Below are 21,873 nucleotides of genomic sequence, written 5' to 3' on the forward strand. Positions count from 1 at the left end.
TTTCTTTCTTTTCTTTCTTTCTTTCTTTCTTTTCTTTCTTTCTTTCCTTTCTCTCCTTTCCTTTCCTTTCCTTTCCTTTCTTCCTTCCTTCCTTCCTTCTTTTCCTCCTCCTCCTCCTTCTTCTCCTTCTCCTTCTTCTTCTTTTTCTTCTTCTTTTCTCTCTCTCTCTCTCTCTCTCTCTCTCTCTCTCTCTCTCTCTGGAGTCTGGCTGTGTCACCCACACTGGAGTGTACTGGCATGATCTCGGCTTACTGCAACCTCTGCCTCCTGGGTTCAAGCCATTCTCCTGCCTCAGTCTTCTGAGTAGCTTGGATTACAGGTACGCACCACCACATCCAGCTTTTTGTATTTTTTAGTAGAGATGAGGTTTCGCCATGTTGGCCAGGCTGATCTCAAACTCCTGACCTGAAGAGATTCACCTGCCTTGGACCCCTGAAGTGCTGGGATTACAGGTGTAAGCCACTGCACCTGGCCACCAGGACTCATTTCTTTGCACATGTTGTTCCCCCTGTTTGGAGTTCTCATGTCCTTTTCCCTTGCCAGAGTTCAGTTTAGCCAATGCTTCCTCCAGGAAGCCCTCTCTGGCTCCCTAAATCCAGATTAGGTGCCCCCTGAGGGGCTCCCATACATCTCTGTATTACCGAATTGTATTGATTACGCTAAAATGCAATTCCTTTCCTTAAGGACAGGAATTTTTTTATTTTCTGCTCAGTTTTATCTCCTGCAGCTAGGGTGGTGCTTGACACACAGTAGTGATCCTGTAAGTATTTTATGAATTCATTCAAAAATATTTATGGAGCACCTTCTGTGTGTAGCCACTATCCTACAAAATACAAATTCCAGGTAATAAGAAAATTCCCTGCCCTTACAGAGTTTATAAGAAAAGACAGCCAATTAAGTAAAATTAGTTTTGTCAGTGGTGATAAGAACTATGGAGGAAAATAAAACAGGAGAAGAGGGGAGGCAGCATAGGAGCGGGTGTGAGGTTGCAATTTTAAACAGGGTGGTTAGAGAAGAGTTCACTGAAAAGATGACAGTTGAGAAAAGTCTTGAGATGCTCATTGCATCATCTGGTAGATAGTAGATGTTGAATGAATGAATAACCAATGAAGCAATGAATAATTTCTATTACTCTGAACCACTTGGGGAGCTCCACTGTCATTAAGTTAGCTGTACTGTATAAATCTACTTATTGAGATGATTTCTGCACGGGGAATCAAAGGTGAGCGCCCTAGGCAGCTGCTACTTCCTGTCATCGTTCTCTGGCCCAGATGGTGTCACAGCTCCCAAACTACTCACAGATCCCCCTACTTAATGGCCTCAGGAAATGCCCAGTCACGGTCTGTCTTCCTGTTCAGAGGCTCTTGAATTAGAAATGGCCCCAACTCAGAAGATATAAACAAGAGGGAAGAAAGGAAGGAGAGAGACAAAAATAACTCCTGCTATTTTCTCAGATGCTGGGGTTTCTATGAATTCTCATTGTCTGAGTCTTAAAAAGTTTCAGTGGCCATAAGACTGTAACCTTCCATCATAAAGCAGCTCGCAGGCTTTTACTGATTTATGAACAAACCCATCTCCTCAAAAGTGTTGCCAATGGATGCAGGCTTTGCATAGTTTTTCTTTTTCTTATTTTACATGAAAGGACACTTTCCCACTTTAACCATTTATTACAGGTGAATTTTTTACAGTGATAGACTGAAAATAAGCATGGCTGTCAATGGAACCAGTCAAGGTACAGAAGTGTTTTCATGTGCATCCATTCAGGCAGAAAGCACCAGGGTGCTCTCCAAGGAGCCCATCTAGGCAGTATTGGGAGAATTGGCACCTTAGTAACCACAAAGAAGGAACATCTCCTGGGCAGGATACTTTTCTCAAACAAGGGAAACACAAGTACGGGTGGGCAGGAGAACCTGCTCTTACACTTATGTTTCTGGTTCTATTTGGAGAAGGCTCTCAGAAGATCAGTGCCTTTGAACTTGCCTGGAGGGTGGTGCCTCAGTCCATCAGGGCTGCTGTAAAAAAAATACCATAGACTGGGTGGCTTATAAACAACGGAAATTTATTTCCCACAGTTCTGGATGTTGGTGTCTAAGATCAAAGATTTAGACAGCAGATTCTGTCTGGTTGGGACCCACTCCCCGGTTCATAGACAGCAGTCATTTCTCTGTGGCCTCACGTGCATGGTAAGGGGCAGGGGAGGTCAATGGGGTGTCTTTTAGAAGGGCACTAATCCCATTCAGGAGGGCTCCACCCTCATGATCTAGTCAACTCCCAAAGGTTCCACCTCCAAATACCTTTATATTGGGGGTTAGGATTTCAATATATGAATTTTGGGAAGACATGAACACTCAATCTATAGCAGGTGGGGAGGATTTAGATACTGTCTCCAACTGTATTAGTTTTCCATTGCTGCTGCAATAAATGACCACAAACTTAATGGCTTAAAACAGCACACGTTTATCTTACAGTTCTGGAGGTCACAAGTCCTAAAATCAAGGGGATGGCAGGGTTGTGTTCCTTCTGTAGGCTCTAGGAGAGAATCCCTTTCCCTGCCTTTTTCAGCTTCTAGGGGCTGCCTGCATTCCATAGCTTGTAGCCCCTTTCTCCATCTTCAAAGCTAGCAATGTGGTGTTTTCAAGTCTCTCCCTGACTCTGACCTCCACTTCTGTTGTTACATCTCCCTCCACTCTGACTCCTGAAAAGGACTTCTCTTCAAAGAACCTTTATGATTACATTGAGGTCACCCACATAATTCAGAATAATCTCACCATAGCAACATCATTAGTTTAATAACATCCACAGAGTCTTTTTTGCCATGTAAAGTAACATATTTACATATTATAGGGATCAGAACATCAACTTCTTTGAAGGGCCATTATTCTGCTTACTGTTCAGTTTTCTTCATGCATAATGAAAGGTGTGCCTTGAAAATAATGGAAAGTTCTTTTAAGGGAAGAAGAAAATTACCACTTATTGAGCAGGATGTACGGGTGTTTACATATCTAATCTTCTGTAATGCACTGGAATTCACTCATCCGAACATGGCTGTCATTCAAGATAGTCACTCTGGAAGGTTATGGTTGTATTTTAATGAATCTTTCATCACTCAAAAATATATTAACTCTTTGAAATTGCCTCTCAGCACTCATTGGAATATCCTTAATGGAAGCAATTGCTCATGCTTTTTGGGTAGGTTTTATTATTTGGAAAGAACCAAAATGCTGGATTATGCTAGATAATACTTTCTGGATTCAAATGAAGGATAAATTATAAAGAAACTTAAATGACTTAAAACTGGTTCTGAAGGAGATTTCAAAAGAGAAATTCTAAATGGTAGCCACATTAGAATAAGTATATACTATTGAAAGATAGCACTTTGAAGAATGATATATTTGCCTATCCAACCTTATCCACCAAATATGCCAGGTAATTTGTCCATTAGTTCTGAGAATTTAAGTAGGAAACTTTGTGTGTGGTGTAATACTGGACTACAGAAGTGTTTTACTCTTCACAGATTTAGTGTATAGAACAAATACCTAAGGAAAAATATGATTTATTAGTCATAGCACAAAATGATTTTTTGATTTATAAGAAATTGTCTAGTGAATTTCCCAGTATATTAAAATAAAATCATTTGCAAAATATATTTGAAAATATTATTTTGGGAACACATTCATTGCAGACAAAGCTTAGCTCCTGGTACTGGGAAAACATGATTCCAAGTAGGATACTACCACACTTGTTTGTACAATTTCCCTTGGTATTTTTACTCTAAAACAGAGTGGGCTGGAAGAATTTTGTTCATATCTAGCAGCAGCGTCATTAATCTTTATGAGATTTCACCTCCATTGATTGGTAATGGTCTCACCTGATATAATACCACAATCGGTCAGTGGCAAAGCTAATTGGAATGTGGGTTTCCTAACCTTGTCCTTGTCTCCAGCAAATTCTTTCACTTAGATTATTTTGCATGCAACTGAAATTCATCATTCCTCTTACATTTGTTGACCAAGAGTAAGAGTGTATGAGAGGATGTGATGGTTAGGCAAAATGTATCTTCTTTATGTATTTTCCTTAAATTGGATTGATGGAAAGAACAGATGAAGTGGAAAATATGTGAGTAACAGGCTGGCAATTATTGAGCATCTATTATGTGCTGGAGACATTGCTAAGATAATGGGTGTCCCAGCTTGGCCATCTGTCATATGGATCTCAGGCAAGCTTGAGGGCTTCAGGAGACCAGTGGGGACACTGTTAAAAGTCACTTAGTAGGAAGGACTGAGGAATCTCACCAGGGAGGGAGTTAGAGACTGCATTAGGAGCTGACGGCAGGATAAGAATAATAGAATTTTTTTTTGTTGGTTGCATCATTTTTGCCTTAGTGGACCATCAAATACAATGTTACATTTGCATACCATGATCACACCAGGGGAAAGGATTTTCATTCTCATTTATAGGTGAGAAAATTCATGCTCAAAGAGAGAAAAACATGTAAGGGCACCTCATTGATTTATAACCTGTCTGTGTGCACCATTGGAGCTGAAAATCACCAGAGAACCAAGTGGCCTGCTTTATCGTCAGATTCATGTTGTCAGTAAAACCTAGGTTTACAGATCCTGTTCAGGTGTCACCTCTGGAGTCCTTTCTGTCATGGGGTAGAGCCAGTCACTCCTCTGTAGTTCCATGGCATTTCATATGTAGCTCCATTTTACTACACTTCACACTGCATTGTAATTCATTTACTGATCTATCTTCCAGCAAAATAGGCATAAAAGTTTGGAAATTTAATTTCCCCTGTTAAATCATGCTCCATACAGCCATCTACCTGTAAAACTGAGCCATGAGGAAAAAGGGGGCCGGTCCTTTATAGAACAAAGAGGTCAGTGATCAGCTTTAAAACCCAAAGCTGACTTTCTTGACTTCTTTAGCAAGGAAGCATCTCGGAAATCAGGGTCCTGGAGAAATAAGGGATTCTACATTCTGAAATTCTCCTTCCAACAAATCAAGAATCCATACTGCCAACCATAACAGAGTTTCTTCCAGAATGTGAAAGATTGCCTCTTTCTCCCTCGAGGCTGAACCGGGCCTGGTATCCCTGGAAGGAGGATGGAAGATGAGATGGGAGACAAGGAAGTCCATGCTAGAGAGAGAGAGGGAGGGAGAGCTTGTCCCTCCCTCCCATCCACTGATTGTGCAAAGAGGAAAGGAAACCGACAAGGGAGAAACAAGTGTTAAGTCGTATGTGCCCAAGATGTGCCCTCTCTGAAGTCCCAGAGGATAGAAGGAATGCTAGATAGTTTGAAGGAAACCCCCCCTAAAAAATAACAAAAAAAAGCATCAGAGTTTTTTTGCGGGGAAGGCACAAGCCCCACACCAAGCTGAGGAAGCCACATCGGAGAACAACTGGAGTAATGTGTACTTAGCAGAGCTCTAAAGGTGCCGGAATTGTCCTTCGCTCCTGTGTTGCTGGAAGATGTTTAGACATCTGTGTGCCCTGCCTGAGAAGGTGTGCAGGCTGGGAGGTGGGGAACAGTCTATGTTGCAGGAATCACAGGTTGGAAACCAAATGCATTCACATCTGGAGGTTCACTTTATCAATGAGAATCAAGCGTAAGTGGGAGCAGTCCACCAGAAGACAGAGACAACTGCTGGGAGGAGAGAGCAGCAGAGGCCAGCAGAACGCCATACAGCAGCTCTGTGTCCAGCACAGCAGGTGCACATCCAACTACTAGCCAGCTGCCCCTAGGGACATTAGGCACAGGACCAACATCAGGCCACAAGGTCACACAAACCTCCTAGAAATCCACAGACCATCTCAGAAATGAGTGTGGGGGTTGTGATGTCTGAGAGGCTGAGCATTTGTCCAAAAGCAACCGAATTATCCAAAGAGAGTTTTTAAACTGGAAAGGATTGGCAAGTTTTACATTTAGTCAGTCTTTTCTCTCCACCTACTGCTACTTAGCCAGCTGGAGGGTGTTTGGAGGACGGTTCACAAAGATTAGATCTATATTATTATAGAATATAAAGAAAGTACAGTTTTTTGAACATCCAAGTGTAGCATGAATGAATCTGCATCCATTCTATGCCTATAATACTTAAAGCTTCTTCAGAGAAGGGATCTTTTTTTAGTCATCTTTACACTTCCAGACCATAGCAGAATACTGAAAAGGTGTTTCATGTTCCATACCTGTGTCCTGTGTCAATAAATGCACTTACTGGTGATAAAACTACTAGAAGTCACTTGTGTTGCCTTGCCCAATAACTGGCCTTTAGAAATTCATCCTTTCATTCATTGACTTGTTTTCAAATGTTTGATATATTTTTAGTATCTATCACATACATGATACTGTGAAGGAAACAAAGATGAATTGTTTCTGCATTTATTCAAACATTAGGAATTGATTCAGTGCTTATTAAGTTCCAAGTACACAGGTCCCACTTTCAAGGATTTTTACAAACTTGAAAGAGAAAATATATAAATAAACAATTGTCATATAAAGTAGAAAGTGACAGTTCCTATAAGGAAACTGAAGATGAAGAAATGAATAAAGAGTTCAGACAGGATCAAATACAATGTCTTCTAATCTTGCAAACATGGCTGTTACAGAATGTAGTTGAAGGAAAGGGAGAGAGATACGTCCCTTGCTTTCTGATGGCTTTGCCAAAGTTACTACCCCTTCCCTAGAAATTTCTGCATAAATCACCCCTTAATCTGCATGTAATTTAAAATGAGTATCAATATGACTCCCGTAAGCTTCTGATCTCTGCCTATGGGGTAGCTCCACTCTACAGGAACAGTCAGAGAGCTGTAACACTGCCAGAGCTGTAACCCTGCTGCTTCAATAAAGCCATTTTCTTCTACCTCTGGCTTGCCCTTGAATTCTTTCCTGGGCAAAGCCAAGAACCCTGTGGGCTAAGCCCCACTTTGGGGCTCACCTGTCCTACATCACCTTTTGTGGTAGGCAGTCGTGGAGAATGCATTTCACGATGGTGCAGGAATGGGCATAGTAATGGAACTAAAGAGAGATTGACAATAGCTCTACTGTGTTCCTCTGATGATATGCAGGTGTTTATGTCCCATATCAGGACAAAAGTCTGACAGAAACTGTGCAGCACCCAACCAAATAGCTAGATTTGAACTGCTACATATTTAAGTTATTTTCACAGTCATGGCAATAGGAAGTCTGGATCTAAGAAATCTGAAAGAGATTTGGAATATCATGTTTCCTTTGGGGGCAAGAACTTGTCTGGTTTTAAAAGCTTTGCCTTTTAATGTACTTTAAGAATATCGTTTGAATAGTCATTAAACTTCCACAGTCCTGCATCAGGGACAGGTAAAAACAGCAAGGAGAAAGAGGAAAATATAGCCTTAAGAGCTGAGCTTATAGTCATAAACCCTAGCTCCTGGGACCCGTTTCTAATGTAAATAGGCAAGCTTTCTCTCTGGCTCATCCACAGAGGTCAACATTTAAGTTGGCTACAAACTTTAGAAGTCTGCTTAGTGACTTTCTCTCATCTGTCATACTTCTTGACTATGGGACCACACTTACGTGAAACCTGAGGGTGGGAGGTATTTCTCCTGTGCCTCCATGGAGCTGACTGCAGACGTTTATCATCACGCTTACTGTACTGTATTCTAAGTGTTACTATAGCTGTCTGTTGCCCCATAGCAGGGCTCAGGTCTGATCAAGGGTTGTGTCCCTAGCATTTAGCTGAGGCAATTTTTTTGTAGAGTTGGGGTCCTGCTATGTTGCCCAGGCTTTCCCCAAACTCTTGGGCTCAAGCAATCCTCCTGTCTGAGCCTCCCAAAGTGCTGGGATTGCAGGCATGTGCCACCGTGCCTGGTCTAGGGCATTTCTTAATCAATAAAGTAATATATATGCCAAATCTACTCATATGGCTTAAACTTGAGATTCTAGACATATGATAAAGTACAAACAACTTGGCCTTTCTCTGTATTTGATACAATTTAACCTACGGAAATTCAGAAAGAGTGAACCCAGAAAGGCCTGAGAGTTACATAAAGTGATGAGACTAACTGTTGCATGCGTATGTTTTATACGCCCTGTGGAATTAGTCTCAAGGTTGGATATCACACTACACATTAAGGAGACTGGCATTTGTTTTGTATTAATCTCTACTAACATGCCCATATCAGAGGAGTGGTGCAGAAAAGAAAATAATCAGTGTTGGAAGGATTACCTCCTTGTCCTTCACTCTTGATGGAAACTGCTTAAAGAATCTGAAGAGCTGTGAAATATGCACTGTGTGAAGGAGGGGATAAGGTGTCAGAGGTTCAGACCCCTCAGCATGGTTAGCAAGGGTACAGAAAATTGTTCCCAACGTGAGTGAATTTTAATTACCAAACTATCATGTTTGAAGAGATACACTTTCTTCTTATTTCACAGAAACACTGGTTTAATCTGTTTGCATTTGAGTCTGTATGCCTGAAAAAAGATGAATAATCTTTGGATAAGAAGTCATACAGCTAGTATTTCTACTGTAATGGTTCATATAGCACAGTTATAAAAATAGCATAGCTTTGAAAATATATCCAAATGTCATTGCTAATCTCTCTCAAAGTCACAGCACAATCTATTCATTCTCCACAAGTCAAGATACACAAGCCTACAAATGCATCTTTAGAATAAAATCCTTATAAATCCAACATGATAATGATACCATCTCTCTTTTTACTTTCTAATAAGGAAAATAGCTAGGTTTCTTCACTTCAATATCTTTCATCATCTTTTCCTGCATAAATGTTATCATTTTTGTCAATGTTAACTTTTTTTAGCTTCAGATTATAAAGCAAAAGTTAGAAATATTTTTCCCAAAAGATACTCAACATAACTAGCTATTCTGCAAATACAAATTAAAACCACAGTGAAATATTACTACATGGCTTTTAAGTTGTCAGAAATAAAAAAATAATGGTAACACCAAATGCTAGTGAGGATGGAGAACCAATAGATGTCTCATACATTGCTGGTGGGAATGTAAAATGGTACAGCTGCTATGGGAATTAGCTTGACAGCTTCTAAAAGTAAATATGCACTTACCATATGACTCAGCTATTGCACTTTTGTGCATTTATCCAGGAGAAATGAATACTTTATTGACACAAAAACCTGCACATGAATGTTCACAGCAACTTTATTTATAAAAGCCTAAAGGTGGACACAACACAAATGTCTTTCAACAGGTAAATGGTTAAACAAATTCTGGTTTATTCATACCATGGGACACTACTCAACAATAAAAAAGAACAAACTATTGATACATGAAACAATTTAGAGGGATTTAAGGACACTATGCTTAGTGAAAAGAGCCGATCTCAAAAGGTTAAATACTGTATATTTCAGTTTTTATATAGCATTCTCTAGCTGACAGAATTGTATAGATAAAGAACAGATTAGTGGTTGCCAGTGACAGAGATGAGAGTGATGGGCTTCATAGGGGTAGCTCCAAGGGATTTCCTTTGTGGTGATGGGACAATTCTGTACCTGATTGTAGTGGCGGTTACATGAACCTATACATGGGACCAAAGTGCATAGAACTACACACACACACACACATACACACATGCACGCGTGAAGGTAAAAATGTATGACAAGTGAAATAGTTCTACAGTCAATATCCTGGATCTGTCATTATTCTAAGTAACAGAAAATGTCACCATTGGGGAAAGTTGTGTGAAGAGTTCAAAGGATCTTATATTTTTACAGTGATTACAGATTTATAGGAAATTGCAACAATATTTTTTCAGTGATTATAGATTCACAGGAAATTGTAGCTATATATATTTATATATTATAAAAGGAAAATATATACATATATTTTCCTCTCAAGCTTCATGTATCCATTGTTTGTGACATTTGTGCAGAAACTGAAAGGGCAAGGGGATAGAGCAGGGAGTGACTCTTTATGCCTTTTTGTTTACATCTCTGTTTTCGAGAGAATCTGAGAACAAGAGCATTTGGTGCTCTGCCAGTTATTAATGAAATCTCTCTTGTTAAAACAAATGTGCTTGGGTCACATCCTATCATTTGTTTCCTAAGAAAAATACAGGTTTTCTTTTACCTACAACATTAAGTCATCCTGGCATCGAAGACCTTCTACAATACGGCCCAGCTTAACTCTTGGCTCTCGCTTCCTCTATTCCTTTTTGAGTACCTATTGCTTCAATCTGTTTACACACCAGCCACAATCGTCTTTGAAACTCAAATCTGTCACATTACCTTGCAGATTAAAAATTTTGCAGTGGCTTCTGGTGGTACTAGCCTAAAGACCCAAACACTTGGCCTGGCCACCCAGGTCTGTGGGGGCTGACCCCTGCCTCTTTGTCTCACCATCTTGTGTCGCTCTTCTCTTTGGTGTCCTTGCCCAGACACGTGACCCTGCTTGGAACCTCATCCTTGCCATGGTCCATCCCAACACAGGGGCTTGAGCGCGCTGTCTGCTTAGCCTGGATCTCTTTCCCTTCCAACTAATCTACTCAGTCCCACCATCAGTTCTTCAGGAAGATCTTCCCCAATCTTCCAGTTTGGATTAGATTGCTTTGACCAACATTCCCAGAGAACTGTGTTGATTTCCTTCAGAATGTTTATTCTTGATTATGTCTTCATTCGATGGGTTATTTGATTAAAAGCTGCCTTTCCCACTTGACTGGAAGCTCTGTGAGAATATGTACAGTATTTATTTTTGCGTACAAGTGTATTCACCACCTAATACAGTGTCTTGAACACGAAGTATTCAGTAATTACTTTTGAAGTGACTGTATTAATCAGATGAAAATAATTGTTCTCCAATCATATTCCTTGAGTTTTAGGCCCCCAGACTTCTGTTATGAGGTGTGTTTCATATGCAAAGTTATACCCACATTTTATCCTCTCCACATTTGATCCAATCTCATAGACCCATCTGAATGGACACTTTCTTGACTTTTCATACAACTATCATCTCTGCCTCCCTTGAAAATCATGGCACTTAAGTGTCTGCTCTCTTGCCACACTTGGTGTTACTATTATTAAGCTGTGCCTCTTATCCCCTTTAGAAGTTCATAACCTCCAGTAGGACAAGGCTGATTCACTTCTCTTTATATCACCTGCAGTAACTAGTGCATTTCTCAGATGCTAAATAAACATGTCTTCTTTATTGATTAATATAAGTAAAACACATATTATGTGTTCAATTAATATTTATAGAAACAAGGGAAAATTGTTTTAGGTACTTGTCAGTTCCACCAATCTGTAGTGAATAAAAGATTGGTGGAACTGACTAAACAGCACTATAAACATGGCTCACAGAGGAAACGCCTTCTGTTCTGATCACTTATTATTTAATAGATTTATTTGTTATAGGTGGCAAAACGGTTCTAGAACTGTTAGATTCAACTTGCCTTTTTACTTCCCTGTTTTTTGCTCAGTAAATTACAGCGAAGACTAATTGACATTTCACTGAAATAATTTTTCTTACTACAGAATTAAAATAAACCTTTTCATAGAATGCAGCATTAAATAGGGTGTCAAATGGCTAACTTGAGAAAGATGGCAGGATGGATCTAGTGTCAGGTGTAGAACATAGGTTTGAACTAAATACCTGAGGATCAGGGGACCAGCTATTAAGAATAAATTGTCACTGTTCACAAGCAAAACACACTTGAAAAAACTTAAAAAAAAAAAAAAAAAAACTCACTGAACTTAAACAATTTGTTGTAATTTTTTCAATGCTCAACAGAAAACAGAAAACAAACAAACACCAACTATGGTTCCAAACAGGAAAGTCACTCCTCATTTCCCCCTTAGGTCCTTTAATACATCTTGACTGTGGGCTAATGGGTCCAGTTTTGGTGTGAAGACAACATTCCTCCCTCCCTTTCCGCACCCTACCTCTATGAACATTCTGGGGGCCTCTAAATTTAGATAAAGGGCCATTGGGAGTTCCTGTGCTCCAAAATACTGGAAATCAATGTATACAATTAACTTCTTTAAACATTTATTGAGTATCTAGTATGTGCTGGGGTTTCCTCTAGGTACTAGAGATTCAAAGGTGAACAAGAAATTATCCTTGCTATGAAAGAGCTCACGGTTTGGTGGAGTAGATGGGAATATGCAAACATCCTTCTCAGGTAAAACACTGCAAATAGAGCTAAAAAGCAAAACACCTCGGAAGACAAAAGAGAGAGAGACTTATTCTGATTGTGGGGTTTGCTGATGGGAGGTGGGAGCTACACTGGATGTAGAGACATTGTGGTTCTTCCTCCTGCATCCATCTGTCTCACCTCTCCCTTAATGGGTGACAGATATGTGACTGGATGGCATTGATCCCACCCTGCCTCTATCAGTGGGTACTGTTCACTCAAAATGCCAGGAGCACTTCTGTTGAGAAACATTCAGCTAAACCAGTGAGAGAAATCTCATCCTCTATTGATTCAGATACTCCAGGTCTAAGCCAATTAACTAATAGCATTCCCCTTGGCCATTAGTGTGGCCTAATCAGAATATAGTGTCAGACTTTTATTCAATGGTTGTGGGCAAGCATCTTTTCTGTCTGTCATTGGACATGAAGGAAGAAGGACATGTGCCCCCAATTTGTGCTCAAACCCATCTCATGACCATGAGAGGAGCCTGCTTTAATATAAATCTAGCAGAAAGGATAGTAGAGGGGAAACATGGGAAAACGAAAACAAAATGAGCCCCTGATGATATTATTTGGCCAACTATCCTGAAGATCATCCTTTTTCTAGATGTTCCAGTTATGAGAATCAATAAATTCCCTTTATTATTATAATATTATTATTATTATTACTATTATTTAAGAGATGGGATCTTACTATATGGCCCAGGACAGCCTTGAATTCCTGGCCTCAAGCAATCCTCTGGCCTCAACCTCCCCAGTAACTGGGCAGCTGGGACTACAGAGGTGCACAACTGTATGCCCAGCTTAAATTTCTTTATTTCAAAAGACAGTTTCCGCTGGGCTTTCCCTTATTTATAATTTGAAAGCATCCTAAGGAACAGAGGACCTTGAAATAAATAGGACTTCAATGGGTAGGGGATGGAGGCAGAAAGGATATTCCAAGTAATAGAGACACCTTGAGCAGGGTATTAATATAAAAAATGTAGCAAATCGTATGTGTGTGTTTCAGAGAGAGAAACCTAGGTCTTTATGGGACATCTATAGTGGGAAATATTCTTATACCATTTCTAAGATGAGAAAGAGAGAGGGGAGGTGGAAAGAAAGAAGCAATGTTTTTTTCTAGTGACAACTTCAGATTGCACTGAATAATGAATGTTGATATACATAAACTGCCAATAATTTTTATTTCCATAATTTTTTCCAGTGTATTAGTATTTATCATAAAAATATATAATAAGATTTCAAAATTAAATTAGTGGTAAATTTGCCAATTTTATGAAACTCATTTCATTTGTACACAGCATACCAAATTACTGGTGCAACTATGACGTATCTAAAAGGTTTTTCCATTTTAAAGCTTTATTGTATGGAGAGGTGAATACGAAGGACATTATAACTATCGCTGTTAAAGAAGACATACAGGCTGGGCGCATGGCTCATGCCTGTAATCCCAGCACTTTGGAAGGCTGAGGTGGGTGGATCTCTTGAGCTCAGGAGTTCGAGACCAACCTGGGCAACATAGGGAAATCCTATCTCTAGAAAAACTACAAAAATTAGCCAGGTATGTTGGTGTGTGCCTGTAGTCCCAGCAACTTGTTGCTGAGGCCAGAGGATCGCTTGAGCCCAGGAAGTTGAGGCAGCAGTGAGGCATGTTTCTGCCACTGCACTCCAGCCTGGGTATAAAAGTGAGACAAAGGAAAAAAAAAAGCTGTGCACTGAATTATTCTCCCTCTGGAATTTGCAACCATTGTGTGTGTGTGTGTGTGTGTGTGTTTTCTTAGAATTCATGAGGTCTTACGCAAAATAAAGAAACTGTAATTGGGGAAGTCCTAGGTGATGGCTTAATCATATTTATAATTGGTGTGTTTATGTCTAAATGCTAATTTATGCATGATGCCATACCAGGTAGATTTATAAATTAATTTTAAAAAGTCATCGTCCTTGCTTTTAAGATCCTTAAAAATGTCCTAACAGCATTGACAATGTATAGAGAATAGAGAGTATGAGTATCCCCAAATATATTTTTTAACAAAAGAAATGTAATATATTGTGCATGGGGGCATTTTGAGTCTCCTTTTCATCTTGGAAAAGATGAAAAAGAAACAAGAAGGCCGACTTTAGGGAGAGCAGGGCTCTGAAAGTTGGAGAAGAGAAAGTTCTAAAAGGGAGAGAAAGGATTTCATACAAGGAAATGTTTTTAAAAGGCAAGTGCCGAGAATGCACTCCTTCTAGAGTCTCATGGGGCATCTTGCTACTGCCTTGTATCTCTTCCAACATCAGTCTAAAAGTCACAGGATGCTAAGGATTAAAGTGGCCAGACAGGCTCAGGTCTCCCTTATCAGTTACCTATTTTCTTAAATATGCACCTTACTAGGTATCTGATCGCACAAAAGCTCTTGGAACACAACGTGCAAATGGAAGTGGTCCTGGAAAAATGCTACCATTAATTACTTTCATTTCAAGCTATCTTTGAAGTTCATATGAAAATCAGATGGCAGGAAAACTAAGTCGGGTTTAGATAGTTTCCCACCCACTGTATTTCATCTAAATTTTTTCAAGTGCTTTGCTGCTTATTTGTTTCTCCATTTTTGTTATTGCTGTTCATAAGCAAATAGACAAGATGGCAGGAAGTATCAAAGCTAAACTAAATCTAGTATGAGAACAATGTTTTGTTTTGTGTTTTATCCTAGAGCTTTGCAATGGTATGGAATTAATAATATTGCCATATAAAAGAAGTGAAGATGAAACAAAAATAGTTAAGTTTATCAAAATTTATAGTGCAATGAGGAATATATATGTCTGTCAAAAATTGTGAAAAGCAAAGGTAAACTTGCAATTGGGTGTGTGTGTGTGCTCATGTGTGTGAGAAAGAGAAGGAGAGGGAAGAAGGGAGAGAGGAACACAGTAGCTATCTTCAGGCATAACACATTTTAAGCATTGAATTCTTGTCCCTTTAGGAAAAATCCTGTCCCTTCAGGTTGCAAATTTTACACATTATAAAAGCTAAAAGAAAAGATTATTAAGCAGTTTGATTATTTAATCAAAGTCTATTAACATTCTAAAAAGTTATAAGTTGTGATTAAAATTGATTTGTTTTTATATTCATTAATAATTCTCCTGCTAACATAAGATTAGTTGACAGCATTCAAAGCCACAAATTTTTTTACGTTGTCAATAGTAATTGTAATATATTTGAAACAGAGATAAAAGATGTCCAATTACACTTAAATTTAAAAAATTATAAGACATATAAATAAAGTTCAAGTTAATTTTTATACAACCAGTTTCCCTCTTGTTGCAAAACTTACAGACTTAGAGTATACAGAATCTGTGTAGTACAGTCTGTATACTTAGTATAGTATAGAGATAGTAACTTATAGTATACAGATTCTCAAGGACTAAACTGAAAGTAAACTACATGTGGACAGAGGAAGCTGAAAAGGGAAGAAGAACCATTGGTACCTGGATGCTGGTCAGCGTTGTGTATTGGTAAGCCTTGACCACCAGGTAATTTGCTTCCAGGTCTATGAGTCCCAAAATCATGTACTTCCACCATCTTCGTCGTAAAATTGCCAGGAGGTTTTCTTCTCCTGTGTTACAAAGTTAAGAAGAAATGGGTTAGGTTCCTGAAACAGACTAAATTATATATTTAGAAGAATTCTAATATGTTGCAACATTACATATTTTTAACCTTAAGTTTACCAAATATTTAAACAAATAAATCAAGGTATCAGATACCCACATGTTTTTACTTAGCAAATTATCTTTATTGTAGATTTGGCTTTTCAAGTTAGTTTCTATGCCAGAGTAAGACTGGGCAGGTTATTAGCTTACCATGCAAAACATATTTTGTGTGTGAATAAATGAAGGATAAAATATTTACATCATATGAAAATAAAAGGAAAGGTGTACCAGAAAGGCTGCATAAACACACACATTCCAGATCATCCTAAATTTCAGGATTGTGATGAAATAGATAAAAATGAAAAGAACCAAATAGAAAAAGGCTTGTGCTTGGCAGCAGTTCTGTAGTAAGACTCTGAGATGCTATCCTGAGTTCCTGATCAGCTTTGAATGTTGCATGCACTCTGGTGGTTTGTGGATGATGGGAAGAGAGAGGAAGTTGGGTCATCACTCTCAGATGAAAAGGAGTGCCATTTGAAAACACTTTTAATACTGCCAACAACTATAATCTTCACCATCTTGCATTTTAAACTGGTAGTATCAGAACAGCTGAATCTCTTAGTTCTTCATTCTTATTTTGACATATATTTCAGGCCTGAGATAAACCTTATTTTTCAAGGCAGGGCAATCAGGATCAGGAACAATAATAACTCTCTGTAGCCAACCTGTGGGGTCTTCATAGAGGATGTAGATATACAGAAACTCAGTGAATGGTGACTATATACCATATTTATGACTGTGTAACAAGGTATCCAGAGACAGAAATGTTTAAAACAAGAAATACTGATTATCTCTCAGTTTTTGTGGGTCAAGAACCAGGTTAGAGCTTAAATGAGTGTCTCCAGCTCAAGGTCTCCCAGTAAGTTGCAGCCAGTTGTCAACCAGGAATGCAGTGTGATCTGAAAGAATGACTGGGAAGGGACCTCCTTCCAAGCTCACTCACATGGTTGTTGGTGGGTGTTGGCCCCTTACCCCAAGGATCTTTGCACAGTACTGCCTCAAAACATGGTATTTGGTTTATCCCAGGATGAACAATGAGGGAGAGAGAGAGAGAGAGAAAACCAAAGACAGAAGATCAGTTTTTTATAACCTGTCCTCAAAAGTGACACTTCTATTCTACTCTATTCTTTAGTAAAGGGTCAATAAGTCCAGCCCACATTCAAGGGGAGAGAATTTCATAAGGAAGTGAATACCAGGAGGCAGAGATCCTTGCAGGCCATCTTAGAGGCTGCCTAAACAGTGACACACATCTTTAGTACTAGAGACATACTTCAGCTGGTCCTCAAAGCCTCAGCAGAACACTGGATCCTCAGCTGTATTTGGACCACTCTTAGAACCTTGAGCTACTGATTTCTGCTCTTAGCTGTATTCCAATGACCATGACATAATGTGGTCTTTCCAACCCTATGGAGACATGTGAGCACAAAGCTTTCAGTTACATACAGACTGCCAAAGCGTGAGTTGTGGCCAGTTGGCAATAGGAGAGAAGGGTCTCTTGACCTTTGGTGGTCAAATCAGCTTTCCAGCCTACTTTTTCAAGCCACACTTCTAATAGCCTTCAAACCTTCAAGCATGCACAAAGTCTTTCTGTCTCAGGGAACTGCACTCCATCTTGCAAACTCCTATTCATTTTTCAAAATGTAGCCCTTCTCTGGTCTTTTGGCTAACCCCTTTCCCCAACTGGGCAATGCACATCCATCTCTGATTTATCCTTTCATAGGATTGTGATAACTGACTCTTCACTAGACTGTGTGCTTTTATCCAAAGGTGGAGTTAATGTCTTACTCATATACTTATCCATAGCATCTAGCATACTGACATATAGCAAGGGCTAGCTAAGTGTTTTGGAGTGAATGAATTAATGAATTCAAAAAAAAAAAAAAAAAAAAACCCGTGAAATACTGTCTGAAAATGTCAAGAGCCAGTGCTAGAATATGAGTCACTCTTTTCATGGTTTTGCACATGAGAAGGCTGGTAGATGTGATCCCCAAGGTCAGCTCTTCACCGCCAGATCATTTTGGCAGTCGTTGAACAGCTCTTCTGCCTCTCTGACTTGCCTTACATGTTTGACAATCAACACATCTGTCAGGATTTGTCTTGTCAGTTGGTGATTCTCAACCTGACTCTATATTCACATCATCTGGAGAGCCTTTAGAAAGTCCTGGCTGGGTGCGGTGGCTCATGCCTGTAATCCCAGCACTTTGGAAGGCCGAGACAGGCAGATCACGAGGTCAAGAGATCAAGATCAACCTGGACAACATGGTGAAATCCTGTCTCTATTCAAAATACAAAATTTAGCTGGGCGTGGTGGTGCACGCCTGTAGTCCTAGCTACTCGGGAGGTTGAGGCAGGAGAATCACTGGAACCCAGGAGGCGGAGGCTGCAGTGATCCGAGATCACACCACTGCACTCCAGTCTGGCAACAGAGTGAAACTCTGTCTCAAAAACAAAACAAAACAAAACAAAACAAAACAAAACAAAACTCAAAAAAGTCCTAATGCCTGGGACCAGCCCCTAGAGATTCTGATTTAATTGGTCCTGGGTGGGGGCCTGTGCATTGTGCTGAGGATCAAAACTAGGACTTTCAGATGATTAATGTTCAATGGCCATTCTCAGGGTGACTTGAGCTAAGAATCCCAAAGAGATACCACCACAGAGTGGTGAAGACTCTTCATACCAAAGAAATGACCTGAACATTTGGCCCAAAGTACGCTTTCTCTTGTCTCTGGGCCTTTCCATGTGCTGTTTCCTCTGCTTGGACTATTCTTCCTTCAGTCTCCAAATGAAGTCTCAGCATACACAGTTCTATCAGGAAGCCTTCCTTGATACTCTTATCACCCTAGACTGGGCTAGATTTTCCTGCTGTGTGCTCCCTTAAGACACCCCCCCCCACCTTTTTTTTTTTGTGAGATGCAATTTTGCTCTTGTCACCCAGGCTGGAGTGCAATGGCGCGATCTCGGCTCACTGCAACCTCCACCTCCCAGGTTCAAGCAATTCTCCTGCCTCACAGTCTCCCGAGTAGCCGGGATTACAGGCATGCACCATCACACCCAGTTAATTTTGTATTTTTAGTAGAGATGGGGTTTCTCCATGTTTGTCAGGCTGGTCTCAATCTCCTGACCTTGTGATCCACCTGCCTCGACCTCCCAAATTGCTGGGATTACAGGCGTAAGCCACCATGCCCGGCTAACACCCTTTATTTATACCAGGTGCTTATCCTCCTGTCTTATAATTACCTACTTTCTTGACTGTGTTACACATTAGATTATTAACAATTTGGAGACAGCAGAATTGTCTTGGTCATCACTTTATTCCCAGATCCAACAGTGCATGACAGGCAGTCAATAAATAATACAACTGCATAAATAAATATCATGTTTAATAATCTCAGCAATGTTAAATGCCATTGCAATTGAGGCATTGAAAATATATCTATTAGAAATATTCATGTTTCAGCCTATGAGAATTGTTTTCCAGTTAGAATGTAGACAACATCTGACAAAATTAATTTGGTGAACATTTTACACATAATACACTGCACCTTGGATATAAAAAGGTCAATGGCGTATTTAACCTCCACACTGCAATTCTAAAAATAATAAATAAAGGGTCACAGACCCTTGTCCCAGTTAATTTACACAGTGAACACAGAATTGCCAGACTCAGAGCACACCAGCCACATCTCAATACATAGCACTGAAAAAATGGGCTATGGTGCTTTTTGTTCCATCAATCAATAACATATGCAAAGTGTTATTCATTACATAGATTCAAAGGAATGATTAGTTGCCTTGCCATTCTGCTGAAGTTGGCAATGCAAAACACCCTAAATAAATGCTTCCATATTGTTTCATTTGAAGTACCTGAAAATAGACAACATGCTTGCTTAGCAGAATTATTCAGGAGGGCAAGAGGAAGGCTTTTTTATTTTTGGCTGAGCAAAAAATGCAACCGCTGAAAAGCCTGCTTGGGGATTTATCTACATGACTCCCATTAACACTGTTCTACAATAGACCATTAAAACTATTTCTAGAATAATGAAAATACATTCCTTAGAGTCCCTGTGCCAGCACTACCCAAACCTCATGAAACAGGGCCTTCTATAAGAAACACCAGTACAGCTGGTAATATGCTAATGCTTTTTTTAAAAATTAACTGGGAGAAGTCATAAAATCCATGGGTGGAAACTTTAGAATTATGGTTTGGCAATTAAATGCATTCTATTTACTATTTTTATTATCAATATGTCCAAATATAAATAAAAAGATTAGAGAATAACATATCCTCCTCCCTGATTTAATAAATGTTAACAGCTTGCTGTGTTTTCTCATATTTTATTTTTTGAGAAAGAAAATTTTACAGATGAAATCAAAGACCCCTCTCTGTCCCTGCCAGATTTTATTTCCATTTCTCCTTCCTCAAATCATTGTCTTGATATTGCTTTTTTGTTGTTGTTTTTGTTTGTGGGGGTGTTGTTTGTTTGTTTGCTTGTTTCAAACAGGGTCTCGCTCTGCCTCCCAGACTGGAGTGCAGTCGCATGACCGTGGCTCACTGCAGCCTTGACCTCCTGGGCTCAAGCGATCTTCCTGCTTCAGCCTCCTGAGTAACAAGCCCAGCTAATTTTTGTATTTCTTTTTAGAGATGGGGTTTTGCCATGTTGCCCAGGCTGGTCTTGAACTCCTGGGCTCAAAGAATCCACCCGCCTTGGCCTCCCAAAATGCTGGGATTTACAGGCATGAGCCACAGTGCCAGCCTTATCATCTTGATTTTGTTATGTATCTTTTAGGCTCCTGTTTTTGTTCACATTTCTATGTGTGCATGTATTCAAAATAGCATATGACTTTCTTTCATGTGTTTTTAAATTTTATGTGAAGGTTTACTGTAAATGCTATAAATACTCTTCTAGGCTTCTTCATGCTTATCCTTGTTTTAGAAATGCATCCTTGTTTCATGGAGAGCTAATTCATTTATTTTAAATGATGTCTATTATTATGTTTTATGAGTATGCCACAATTTATTCAATCTTCCACTGATAGACTTCTAATTCTTTCTAATTTTTCAAGCAATGCAGTAAAATGCATTTCTTTCTTTCTCTTTCTTTCTTTCTTTCTTTCTTTCTTTCTTTCTTTCTTTCTTTCTTTCTTTCTTTCCTTTCTTTCTTCTTTCTTCTCTCTCTCTCTCTCTCTCTCTCTCTCTTTCTTTCTTGACAGAGTCTTGCTCTGTCACCAGCCTGGAGTGCAATCTCAGCTCACTGCGACCTCCGCCTCCCGGGTTCAAGTGATACTCCTGCCTCAGCCTCCAGAGTAGCTGGGACTACAGGCACGTGCCACTCTGCCCAGCTAATTTCTGTATTTCTAGTAGAGTTGGGGTTTCACCATGTTGGCCAGGATGGTCTCGATCTCTTGACCTTGTGATCCACCCACCACGGCCTCCCAAAGTGCTGGGATTACAGGCATGAGCCACCGCGCCCAGCTGACATGTATGTCTTTATACACATATATCTTTATAATTGATATAAAGTTTTGTTTTCACTCTCTCTTTAGAGGACTGTAGAGTATGGCAAATGTGTAAAACATAATGAAAGTTATTCTAATTTGAAGTAAGATAGCATTACAACAACTTCAGTGTTTGAGAATAGACAGGAAAAATCTTGGCCATGTGATTTATGTCTAATTTTGCTAAGCATCTACAGGATGACCAATCAAATGTGTTTTATAATTTGTTAAACAAACACTTAATAGGATACTTACTATGTGTCAGTGTCCACTTGCTTTACAAATGCTCTTATCCTCATTATAACCCTGTACATATTGGATACTATTACTAACTCCATTTACAGATGACAAGAGTGAGACCTATAGGAGTTACGTAACTTGCACAAGATCACATAAGTAAACCAGTATTTGAACTCATGACAATTTGGCAACAGGCTTCATATTCATTCATATTGCAATATTTTCTTTTGCTTGCTGTTTTATAATTATACCATTATCCTCGTGAGTCATGCATTTCTCATTAAGGGATCTTTCCTGACCTACTGGTCCAAA

General features: G+C 39.4%; 1 protein-coding gene across 1 annotated transcript in view; it reads right to left on the reverse strand.

Moving 5' to 3' along the window:
• Window positions 1–21,873, reverse strand: part of SLC35F1 (solute carrier family 35 member F1) — a 404,702-nt gene that overhangs the window by 66,470 nt on the left and 316,359 nt on the right. The window contains 1 exon segment of the mRNA XM_017895955.1: window positions 15,604–15,731. Coding sequence (XP_017751444.1) covers window positions 15,604–15,731 — 128 coding nt within the window.

The sequence above is a fragment of the Rhinopithecus bieti genome, unplaced genomic scaffold (assembly GCF_001698545.2).
Source record: "Rhinopithecus bieti isolate Rb0 unplaced genomic scaffold, ASM169854v2 scaffold_27321, whole genome shotgun sequence".
Lineage (NCBI taxonomy): Eukaryota > Metazoa > Chordata > Mammalia > Primates > Cercopithecidae > Rhinopithecus > Rhinopithecus bieti.